We start from the raw sequence: 11,677 nt of genomic DNA, 5'->3' as shown, positions 1-11,677 counted from the left end.
GTATTCTTCACACTAAGACATCTTGGGTACACGAGGTTGTCTAATACTCTTCTAAGATTAATATGAGAAAGGATGCCGAAACAGTTAGTCTATTCAACTGAATCTCTTCCAAAGAAAATACTCTCAGTGACCTGAAATTAGCAACATGTGACCTCAATACTGGAGGCAACCTTCTGGAAGTAAACTCACTGATTACTAACTTTGGTCAATATCGTTGTTGATTGGCTTTCTTGACAAAGTAAGAGGTTGCTTTTTTGTATGAAGATCCCTCATCAAAATAAACTACAAGATGTCGAGTGTAAGAAGACCTGAAGTCCACAAATTGGTTTGGGATGAGAATGATTTCTTTCTCGAAGATCAACAATTTCAAAAAAGTCTTTTGCTTTTGCTCGAGATGGAGATAGGTCTCTCATTAAGTCATGAAGAAAACAACATTCGAACTTTTTCAATGATGATTCCACATCGTGAAATGTAACATGAAGCATACTCTTGGACCAGCTCACCTAGATATGATTCGGCCACTTGCATCATTGTTTCTCCTTCCCGTTTGTCACTTGACACTATCATTCCTTCCGCCATCCATAACTGATATAGCACCTCTGTTTCTATCCATTCATCTTCACTAAATTTACTCAAATAGAAAAAGCCATGGCTTTAATTGAAGCGACAAATCATTTTGCAACTCCATACTAAAACGTCGAACAATTCTTTTTGATAATCTTCTCCTAATCCTCTCCCCCTCTGCACGGATGACAGACTATCATTATAAACCCTCTCCCTCTCTGCCAACGAAGGTTTTGTCTAAAATGACTATAGGTAGTGGAAGTACTAAGGAATAAAATACAAGGGTAGTTTAATCTTTGTAACTCAGTAGGTACTGGGCTCTATATACCTACTGAGTTACAAAGACTAAACTATCCTTGTATTTTATTCCTCAGTAGGACAACGTCTATAGAATAATAAAAAAGAATGTAAAACACAATAAAAATGAAACATTTATTCAGATATCATATGCTAAAATATAGTAAATGAAAAATAATTATTTCAATCAAGAATGTGCCTAGATAAATATCCTCTGATAAGTGCTTTCAGCTAATGTAGCTCCCAACTTTGTTCTGCATTTAAAAGCTTTGGTTGGTGAATGAATCCTTTCGGATTTACATGCTTAGCAACATCAATTTTACGGCTGGTAAGAATTAATTTGCTTACAGACATTTCAGCTGAGAATGCCACTTTCAAAGAATCACAAGCATCAGTAGACCAAATGTCATCTCGGACTATTAAAAAAAATTGCTAGATCAGGAGCAGGCTCTCTGCTAACTTTCCGTCGTCCACAGCAAGGATTTCACTTTTGTTCTCATGAGCAAAACATATAAGAATTCATTGCACCACAAGTTTTGTTTGCGCCATTTCTGGGAAATGGAAACCCAGGCTAAACCAGTAAAATGATTCTTCTTAGTCGAATGATGGTATATTTTCTGAGCGAGAGTCGTCTTGCCCAGACCTCCCATTCCACAAATAGAAATAAGCTGGTAACAGTCATCAACTTCATTCACCGAATGTCCCACCAAACGATCCACGTCTTCATGAGGTCCAACAGTAGTGTACTTGTAAAACCGCTTTAGCTTTCCTGGTGTTGATGATTCAGGGAACTCTAATGTTGATTTGATATTACAATAAAAAAAAAACAATTGCAGAGGAGTGACATATTTCATCTTTTTTCTGTTCTTGATTGCATGTTTTCTTTTGTTTCCTCTGTGGTTAAAGTTTTGACAAGAAAACTTTCAACATGTTCAGCCTCATAGGCAACGTCTCGTATTTCTGCAACCAAAACGCGAATCTTATGTTCAGTTATTTTGGAATCAGCATCACGTAGGAATGTTTGCATCCACTTTAGTTTGGTCACCACTTGTTCAATTTCATCTCCTAATACCCCATTAAGAATTTCAGCTTCTTCGATCAATAAATCACTCAGCTTCCCCACAACCGTTGACACGATTGCTTCATCCATTTCAAATCCTTTTTCTTCTTCTGTTAGAAACCACAGATGTGTGTAGAAAAACTGTAGAGAGCGAGTCGAATAATTATTGTAGTTGAATATTCATTACAATCTTCATATAACTAAGTTGAACATCCAAACTTCAAACATAGCCAGAGCGTGCTTGGCAGCCTGAGAGCCGTGAATTATATGAAGAAAGAGAGGAATTTAAATAGTGCATAGTCCACAAAACTTAATATTGCTGGTTAGAAATCAAAGTCAATATTGTTGATGATATAATAATATCTTTCTGATAAGCCATTTATCTAACATCACATCTCGAGGTTTTAGGAGAAATGTTGACTTAACAGAGTAACGCAACAAGGCAGGGTAACAAATGACACAAATTTGCAGCAACCATATATAACTTACCTAGTTTTCGAACAATAAGAAAATGGAAAAACAGATCCCCTGTGGCTAAGTATCAATGTAATCAAACCAGCTGCAAGCTTTAAGTTCTCTAAGAAATGAAAATTAAACTAAAAACTGTTTATATAATGAAAAATCTAGAATAAGTCGAGGCAAAAGCAGTCGCTTAGTAATATCCATGCTCAAACCAAAGAAATAAGCTAACTTCACGGTTGTCACAGCTATGAGGGAATAAAAGAATTGAAGGAAGAAATTCAAGAATTTAAATTAATGATAATACTGGCAGCTCGATTAGTTGTAAGAAAATGTATCATGATCATTGAGCCAAAACTCCTTCCTTAGCTTCCGTGAGAAAAGCCGACAAGCATCCATGCTAAGATCAATGGCAGCAGAAAGCGCGATGAAGAGAGCAGCATCAGTCATGCAGGTTACATGTTTCACTCCAATTTGAACCACGGGCTTACTCACTTTTCCTTCTCCTTCTACTGATGATCCCATGACGAATCCTCTAATATCAGGAAACAAAGAGGACGCGGATGCAGCATTATTATCTTTACTATTGGTGTCGATGCAAAATTGTCCCCCATTTTTCAAGCTAATGGTGCCTTGAGCAATGGGAATGCCACTGGCTATACCAGTGCTAGTGACCAGCTCAAACTTGTAGCCTAGTCCATCAATCGGTCCCCTTTCCCTCCAAGCCTCCAAACGCCCCCACGGCTTCATTGAAACTCCATGAGGCTTAAGGATGAGCCATGCACCAGGGTTAGACCGTGAGACACGATCAGACCCTGGGGAGGGAACAAATGGAGTGATCATTGAAGCAGCTGCAACTGATGAGCCTGAAAGGTCGTGGATCGTTATCATCCACCCCTTCCTTTCGCGTCCTGGCTTTTCTCTGTCTCCTGAGAATGTTCGCATCCATACTCTCGTGTTGGTGGTGAAATTGGACGGCAGTGACCTGGTTCCACAAAATTCATGATTTCTAGTAAGAAATTAATGTCATTTCATCCCAATTTAAATAATTCAATGCAACAATCAGTCGGCAGAGTAAACTACAGGAGATTACTATTGCAATGGAATAAATACATGTTCGACATGATTTTAATACAATATAGAGCATAAGATAGCAGCCAAATCTTTGCACATGGGAGAGGAATCAAAAGGTAGTTGTCCAAACGGTTGGCACGTAACAGAACTTTCTATGATTTGAACCATGTAGCAAGACATAAGAATTTTATCCGTCATATAATTATAGGGGTCAAGTCCACAACAGACGTATGTTACAGCATATCATACTGCGATTACTAAGTGCAGTAACAAGTGGAGTCACATGCGGTCACATATCAAAACGACTAAACAAGCTTCACTACGCCATAAAAGGCCTATCGCAACGCGACCTTTGTAAATGTTGCTAAAAAATGTTACCTTAGCTACACTACTTTCACCCTTCCGCAACATAATATTTTTCATGTTAGCTTAGCCAAAAAGGGGATGTTGCCTTTGTTAGAAAGTGTTTAAGGGTGCAACATGGAGACAAATATGTTAGCTTAAGCTATTAAAATGTGAAAATAATATTTTAACTTAAAATTAAAGAAAAAAGTAATTACTTGTATTAAAAATAAAAATAGAAGTTATGTAATAATATAAACTAAAAATATAAAAAATTATATAAAATATTAAATAATTTAATAGGTGAATGATTTTATTTTAAATAATAAATATATGTTTATTTATTTAAAAAGTAAAATAAAATGTAAACAAAAAAATAAAATATAAACTAAATATATGTATATATGTTTATTTGAACAAGCGGGCGTGGTTCCCGGTGAAATCAGACAAGCAGCGGGACTTTGTTTCACTAACACCCCGCCCCATTTTTTCACTTCCTTTTCCACTCACACTCAGTCATCTCTCATTTTCCACACAGTCCTCTCTCGCTCTTCACCCCCACATCTCGTCTCTCTCTCTCTCTTTTCACCCCCACAGTCGCCTCTCTCTCTTTTCACCGTGTCTCTCTCGTCGCTCTGGTCTCTCTGGTCTCTCATCAGCACATCTCTCTCATCTCAGGTTTGGATTTCAAGTTAGGGCATGGTTTGAGGGCTCGATGCTTTGATACTCCTAACTAGGGGTTTCTCTCTTTAAATCAGGGCTTCATTTCTTTATTTTCTTCCATTTACAGGTCTTTCTTCTTTTAAACTACATCTAATCGTACTTTATCTTTGATTTCAGGTATTTTCAGCGGAGGCTTTGCATTTGGAATTAGGTATGGTGGCTTTGATTTAATTTTTTTCATTTGTATATAGTGGGGGCTGTTAATCTAACTTTATTTTCTATTTTCAGGGCTTCTTCGGTTGATTTTAAGGATTTCATTTAAAGGATTTAAAATTAGGGTTTCAGTTTAAAGATTTTGCTACAGGTATCTCCCTCTCTGCTTCAACATTTTTGAGTTTTTGGGTTTGTTTTTGTTGTTATTTGTTTTTATTAGGGAAGTTATCTGATTTTTGTTTTTATTAGGGGTTTGGAATTGCATTTTATGAATCTTTGTTGTTTTCATTTTGTGGCATTTGTTATTTGTTGCATTTTGTAGTTAATATTTGTTACTAGTTAACATTTGATTTATATTTTGTGGTAAGTGTATGTGTCCAGGACTTGTTATTAAATATTTATGCTTGAAATAGGTTGTTCTGGTGACCAGTTATGACTCTGTTTTGTGGTTTCTATATGTATGCTCTGTTTATAACTTAAAAAATTTGACAATTAAGAGTAGCTGGTGTTGATTCTCTGTTGAACATTTGTATATTTTTGTGCTCTGCTGCCATACATGTAAGATTCCATTGTAGATATTGTGAGCTAGTTGGTTAGATGCCATAACATATTATCTTGGCTCATAAACTCTATGTATACTCTATATATAACTTAAGGGAATTGCGATAAATTTCTATGTATGACTTACCTGATTAAAAGAATATTGTTGTTAATGATTTGTATGATTAATAATATGCATGTGTTTGGTCTTATATTTGAAAGTGAAACTATAAATTATGACATATATGTATATTCTGTTTATCTTAACCCCTGGGATGAGGTAGTACATGGCAGATATGTTAACCCCTGTATAGGTTACCATAATAAACATATAGGTTTTGAATGTTTTATTTTAAGTATAATCCATATATGATCTTCAATATATAAAGTAAAATAATGGTCTTGTCTAGGAAAGGCATTGAAATCGTTTGTTTATGTGACCTAAATAATAAATAAACTGAATTGTCTTAATTGTAGCCATGGACGATGTGGATAATACTTGGATAAACCTTCCAAAGTATAGTGTCGAGTACATCAGAGGAATAAAATCCTTTATTCGGAATGCATTCCCTAACGTAGCCGTAGGTGATGAAATGACATGCCCCTGTAGAATATGTAAAAACATAAAGTGGCATAGTCAGGACCTTATATACGATCATCTCATCTGCAATGGCCATTCGCCTTTGTGCTCTGAATGGATTGTGGGAATTGCACAGATTCCTCTCCAGCCAGTTAACGACGAGGATCTTGATTTAGGGGATAAAGAGAATAATTTAAATTTCGAAGATAACCTAGATGAGATGTTTCATCAGCCTAATGGACCAAATGTCGATGCTAAAAAATTTTATGCCCATCTTGAAGAGGGAAAGCAACCCTTATATCCAGGCTCCAAAAAATATTCAAGATTAAGTTTTATTATCCGACTTTATTCCTTAAATTGTGTTCACGGAATCACGGAGTCTGGATTTGGGACTTTCTACGTAGAAGATCCCACTGAAAAGATGATATATAATGTCATCAAAAAAGTGCCTAGGGACTGTTGTGATATCGAAAAAGATGATGCCAATGAAGGTCATGAAAATGAAGAGCCAATGGTGCATACTATTCCCCTTGTTCCAGAAGTGGACAATCAGGTCATAGATTCCAGTTGGTGTCGGGAAGATGTTCCAGCTCAACAAATTCTCATAGATCCGGATAGAGTCAAAGAAGCTGTCTAGAATTCTAAATGAAATTGTTTTGTTAACTTAAAGTTAATATCTTAAGATGTCTAAATATTTAAATCCTTGGTGCACCCTCTTTTGTAATTTGATCTAGTGATACATTTGTGTTTAAGTACTGTTTCCATTATAAACTTGTGTTTCAATTCTTAATTAAGTATATCCGCATAATTAAGTATATTATGCTCTGAATTTACCTGTGCTATTAGCTGGACTTAAAAAAGCTGAATCGAAGGACAAACAAAAAGAAAAGACGCGGGATGGGAGTGAAGATTATGATCCAGCACAGGATGATGGTAGCGATGCTGCTGGATCAGTGTCTCCACCAAAGGTCTGTATTTTTTAGAGTCGAATTTTATGGTTTCAAGCATTATAATTATAAATTAATTATTTGGGATATATGCCCCTGTATTTTGCAGGGAAAGAAGAAAGAAAGTAAAAAAAAGCTTGTCATGGGACGTGGACCAACAACACGTTCTCGAGCCAATGTTGGAAGCAAGACAACTGAGGATGGAAGCGATAAGGAACCGACGCATCATTCGGTACAACCAACAACAGTTGCAAATCCATTAATTGAGATACCCCAAGCAGATGATGGAAATGGTTCAATGACTGCTTTTTTGGCTCTCCGGAAACGCCAACAAGAGGAAGCTAAAAAGGAAAAAGAAGAAAAAGAAAAGCTCGAAAAAGAAAGAGTTGAAAAGAAAAAAGCTCTTGCAGATGCAAGTAAAAAGGTTGTTCAAGAATCTATGCCTGTAACTTGGCGCAAAGTTCCTAAAAATTTGAAGGAAACTATGTGGAATTATGTCAAGGTAATTATTGTTGAATATATCAATATTTTCTTGTTCTTTTTATTAGTAATGCATAATTCAAAGCAGTATGAATTAGGAACATCAATTAGTTAATTTTCATTTTGATTGGCTTATAGAAATGTTAGGTGATGATAAATTTAATTAGAGAATGTGAATTATATGAGTAGTTCGATAAAGTAATTCTTATTAATATTTGCAAGGCCCGCTATATTATTCCCGATGAACTGGAAAGTTGGGCAATTGAGACAATTCATGCATCCTGGAGGGGGTATAAGTGTCGAACTAAGGCAGCGCATTATACAGCTTTTGAAACTGATGAAATTAGGCTACAAAATAGGCCTGATGATATTCCACTTGAGAGGTTCAAATTGCTGTTGGAATATTGGAATGATGAAAGTATTCAGGTATACTTGTGATTTTAGGCACTAAATATTGTCTTGGGAACATAGTATAAGTTGCTCAACTTTCGTTTAATTTTTTGTAGGATAAAGCCAGGAAAAATTCAAATAGCCGCAAGTCATATACCGAGACTCACACTCTTGGTCCTAAAAGTATCGCACAGCTTCGACACAAAATGGTATATGGTCATCTAATTTAAATTAATGATTTCTGGCTTTCTTGTTCGATAATTTATGTCTCGTATAATCTATTTTTGTAGAAAAAGAATGCCCCAGATGAGTCTGAACCATGTGATGCAGAGGTTTTTGTGAAAACTCGGACTCGTGATGCAGGACGCGAGTACAAGACCAGTACTAAAACAATGAAAAAGAAAATTGTAAGTATTTAACTTAATCAGTTACACATAATATTTGCCCTTTCAGTTTTCTCTGTTTTGCATTTGCTCGTTTATGTTCATGTTATTGTACTTTTGTAGGATAAAATTAACAAAAAAATCAATTCCGGGGAGGCTGCTGATGAAATGCTTTTGGATAAAGAGCATGGCCCGACTTGGCTCTTAGGGAGATGCAAGAAGCCGCAAAAACTATCAGCTGCTGCTCCAACGGATACATATGTCAAAGAATTGACAACAAAAATTAAGGAAGGCCTTGCTGCTGAAGTCGAGGAAAAAGTGAAGAAAATCCAAGAAGAGGTAGATGAGCAGGTAAACAGGAAGGTGCAACAAAATTTGGCATCGGTCCTTAAGAAACTTGGTGAAGCAAACCCGTTCACAATTGATGTTACAGAGCTGTGTGCACATGTGGCCAGTGACAATGACGATGGCACACCAATGACTAAAGGCACCAGCTTCTAGTTTGCTAATAGTATGGTTGTTTAGACTTTGGTTCTTTGAAGTTATTTTGACTAGCTAATAGTATGGGGTTATATATCTAGACTTTTTGTTATTAAACTGTTAGTTTGCTGGTAGTTGGTCGATTCTGGATATTATGTTGGTTTAGCTGTGGATTTGATGTTGGAGTAAATTGGATTTGATGTTGGTTTTTGTATGTTTACAATGGTTTGTTGAAATGATGGACAAATTTTGGGAAGTATTGTATTTTAACAGTAGAATTGCAAATTTTTTTGGATAAAATGTTGCAGTAGCCTATTTAAATGTTGCAAAACTTGTATTTCAAAACTGTTGCAGTATAGGAAAAATATGTTGCCAATTTAGCTGCTGCCACCTGGCAACTTGATGGCCCCCACGTGGGCCCCACAGTGGCCCCCACGTGGGCCCCACAATGGCCCCCACGTGGGCCCCACTTTTTTAAAAAAATAAAATTACTCTAAGGTAACATAATTTTTTGTTGGAGTAGGAGAATAAAATGTTAGATTAAACACTCTTTGCTAACATATCTCGGTTGTTGCTGTAGGCAAACGATATGTTGCCTTAGACCCCCTAAGGCAACGGCAAAAATCCTATCATAAAATAAATGTTGCCTTAGCCCTTTTATGGGCCTTTAGCAACATATTGACCCCATTCTGCAACAATTTTTTTATGTTAGATAAGGCCTTTTATGGTGTAGTGCTTGTTAATGTATGCCAGCAACATGTGTTTGTCAGGAATCCAGACCCGCCCATAATTATATAGGATAAATGAATTTATTGCAAGGGACAGCTTCCCCTGGTCATCAAAGCAGTGAGCCATATGCCGGTTGAAACTGATGTTATATGAAAATTTCTTATTAGCCCTTCAGAGCTTATAGTGAAACCGGATTAAAACAAGATAAACAGACAAAATCGTAAAATTGATACTTTCTTCGTGCCCATAATGGTACTCGAACTTTTCTCATGTTATTAACCGGGAAGAGGGTTCCATGAGTTACGGATAAAACAGAGTTTTTTTATAGTCAAACTAGCAAATGCAAAGGGCAATGTTTTCTCGGAGAAACTTAAGCAGCAGAGGACGGTTATCATATGATTTATTAATACATGAAACTAGCAGTAACTAGTTCTGAACTTCTGATATTTCTGATACTTCCTAGTTTCTACACATGATTTTTACTAGTTGTCATAGAATACGATATATAGATGAACTGTAAACGAGTGTCATTCACATGATGGGTGGCTCAGATTGCGTAAAATTTACATCAGCCACAAGTCAAGCTACCTCGATCAATACAGACGAAAATATATAAGATTAGATGTAAATTCTGCAGTAACAAGTGGTCCTCAGAGTTACACACAGGCGATTCGGCTCATTTAAACAATTAAACCTCAGATGTTTTAACATTGGGACCGTTTGGGTGAGCCTAAAATAAACGCTTCTTGCTCAAAGTAAAGAAGTGAAGCAGAAGTTAAAAACAAGATAAGACTTATAAGTGATTAAAGTATTTGGGAAAGAAATAGAAATTATAAAACAAAACTTAGGATTCTGAACTTGTTATAAGTAATTCTTGACTTTTTACACAAATCGAATAAATGCTTCTAACTTATAAACCCGGGCTTTTAAGCCCGGGCAACACCCCCATTGTCTAAATTTCTTCAACATACGAAATACGTGGTAAGGCTTATCTTATGTCATCGCACGTCCTAGTTTGAACACCGTGAGATTTATTAGAACAGATACTAATTTGTAAGGTATATAAGACGGGGTAAAAAATACTAACCGTGATCTCGAGTTTCGGTCAGCACTGAACTTGCAGCTAAAAACAGGCTGTCTTATATTTCCCTGAATCTGAAAAACCACGGGGCTACATTCGGGCTCACCTCCGAACTGAAACACGAATCTCGGGTCAGGTTCGGTCCTAACAATCAAATGCAACTTGGCAGAAGAATTCCCGAGATCACTCCCAAGTTTCATCCAACCATTCTGAAACACAACTGGCCTCAAGACAGCATCATTAAGGGTAACAGAAACAGTGACGCTTCCTAGTAATTTTCCGCTAGCAAGGCCACAAGAGCTGCCCATTCGGCCGGTGTAAACGGAGACTTTTAGTGTGATGGGCTTGTTGGAAAAACGATGGAATGTGGGTTGGTCGAGGTGGAATCCAGGGAATGAAGCGGGAGAGTGGAGAGATGAAGTGTCGGAGAGGGGGATGAGAGATGTTTGGGATGGGAAGGAGTTGATTTTGAGCTTGCCGAAGCATGGGGTGGTGGAGGGGTGGATGCCTGAGCCTGCATGTTTGGTGGCGAGGGGAAGTTTGAGGGAGAGTGATTCTACTATTAAGCGGACGAATGGACATGGATCCATGAGAGAGAGAGATGGAGCGGGAGAGAGATGGAGATGGAAAGGGTGAGAGACTGAGGGAGGGAGAGAGAGAGAGATGGAACGGGAGAGAGAGATGGAGCGGGAGAGAGAGGGAGAGGGAGAGAGAGAGGGAGAGAGATGAAGCGGGCGAGAGAGAGATGGAGCGGGAGAGAGAGGGAGAGAGAGAGAGATGGAGCGAGAGAGAGGGAGAGAGATGAAGCGGGCGAGAGAGAGATGGAGCGGGAGAGAGAGGGAGAGAGAGAGAGAGATGGAGCGAGAGAGAGGGAGAGAGATGAAGCGGGCGAGAGAGAGATGGAGCGGGAGAGACAGTGAGAGAGAGAGAGATGGAACGGGAGAGAGAGAGAGGGTGGTAACAGAGAGAAGATAAAGAAAGATGAGTGCATATAAATAGAGAGAGGTTGTAAGAAATGGGTGGATGATTAGTGTCGGCTTTGATGTAATAAGGTCAATTACACTACAGCTAACCACTTCTTACTTTTTTGTTTATTCTAATACTCGGTCATATTACAAGCATTCAACCGTTCCGGAGTGTTTATTTTATACCTATACTTTTCTGAATCTTCGATTCTTTCTGTTTATTATTTAAGTAGAATAAGAATCTCATGTATGGATTGTTTAACTATTTGAGGATATTTTTTGCAGCACGCGATATTCTCAAATCATTTTCTACATTTTATCGTGCTAAAAAAGAAATATTTATCTAAAAATGTACTTTTATATCGAAAAAGTGTAGTGATAAATTTCAATTTTTTTTATTACTATACTATTAAAATTCATTTTCAGATCA

At 37.2% G+C, this 11,677-nt stretch overlaps 2 protein-coding genes and 1 long non-coding RNA gene across 3 annotated transcripts; 2 read left to right on the top strand and 1 right to left on the bottom strand.

The window, feature by feature from the left end:
• Window positions 1–2,376: 2,376 nt before the first annotated feature.
• On the bottom strand, window positions 2,377–11,293 carry LOC108197259 (uncharacterized). Its single transcript, XM_017364831.2, has 2 exons — window positions 10,289–11,293; window positions 2,377–3,365 (listed from the first exon to the last, which is right to left on the bottom strand). Exons 1-2 carry the CDS (start codon window positions 10,870–10,872, stop codon window positions 2,699–2,701), a joined length of 1,251 nt encoding a protein of 416 aa, XP_017220320.1. The 5' UTR covers window positions 10,873–11,293; the 3' UTR covers window positions 2,377–2,698.
• LOC135148380 (uncharacterized) lies at window positions 3,781–7,164 on the top strand. The gene is made up of 4 exons (XR_010286526.1): window positions 3,781–4,670; window positions 4,748–4,823; window positions 6,639–6,760; window positions 6,849–7,164. It is a non-coding gene; the product is annotated as an uncharacterized LOC135148380 (long non-coding RNA).
• On the top strand, window positions 7,189–8,728 carry LOC135148379 (uncharacterized). Its single transcript, XM_064083429.1, has 5 exons — window positions 7,189–7,241; window positions 7,442–7,645; window positions 7,726–7,818; window positions 7,900–8,016; window positions 8,116–8,728. The coding sequence occupies exons 1-5, from the start codon at window positions 7,224–7,226 to the stop codon at window positions 8,491–8,493; spliced, it is 810 nt and encodes a 269-aa protein (XP_063939499.1). The 5' UTR covers window positions 7,189–7,223; the 3' UTR covers window positions 8,494–8,728.
• Window positions 11,294–11,677: the final 384 nt, after the last annotated feature.

Source organism: Daucus carota, chromosome 8 (genome assembly GCF_001625215.2).
Source record: "Daucus carota subsp. sativus chromosome 8, DH1 v3.0, whole genome shotgun sequence".
NCBI lineage: Eukaryota > Viridiplantae > Streptophyta > Magnoliopsida > Apiales > Apiaceae > Daucus > Daucus carota.
This window is presented reverse-complemented; position numbering and strand designations above follow the sequence as displayed.

What these genes read in the sequence shown, in the direction of transcription:
- LOC135148379 (XM_064083429.1), top strand. An exon ending in CACAGCTTCGACACAAAATG is followed by an intron (nt 7,819 to 7,899) that starts GTATATGGTCAT and finishes CTATTTTTGTAG; the next exon opens with AAAAAGAATGCCCCAGATGA. An exon ending in AAACAATGAAAAAGAAAATT is followed by an intron (nt 8,017 to 8,115) that starts GTAAGTATTTAA and finishes GTACTTTTGTAG; the next exon opens with GATAAAATTAACAAAAAAAT.
- LOC108197259 (XM_017364831.2), bottom strand. Translation starts at nt 10,872, where the DNA reads ATGGATCCATGTCCATTCGTCCGCTTAATAGTAGAATCACTCTCCCTC. An exon ending in GACCGAAACTCGAGATCACG is followed by an intron (nt 3,366 to 10,288) that starts GTTAGTATTTTT and finishes TTGTGGAACCAG; the next exon opens with GTCACTGCCGTCCAATTTCA.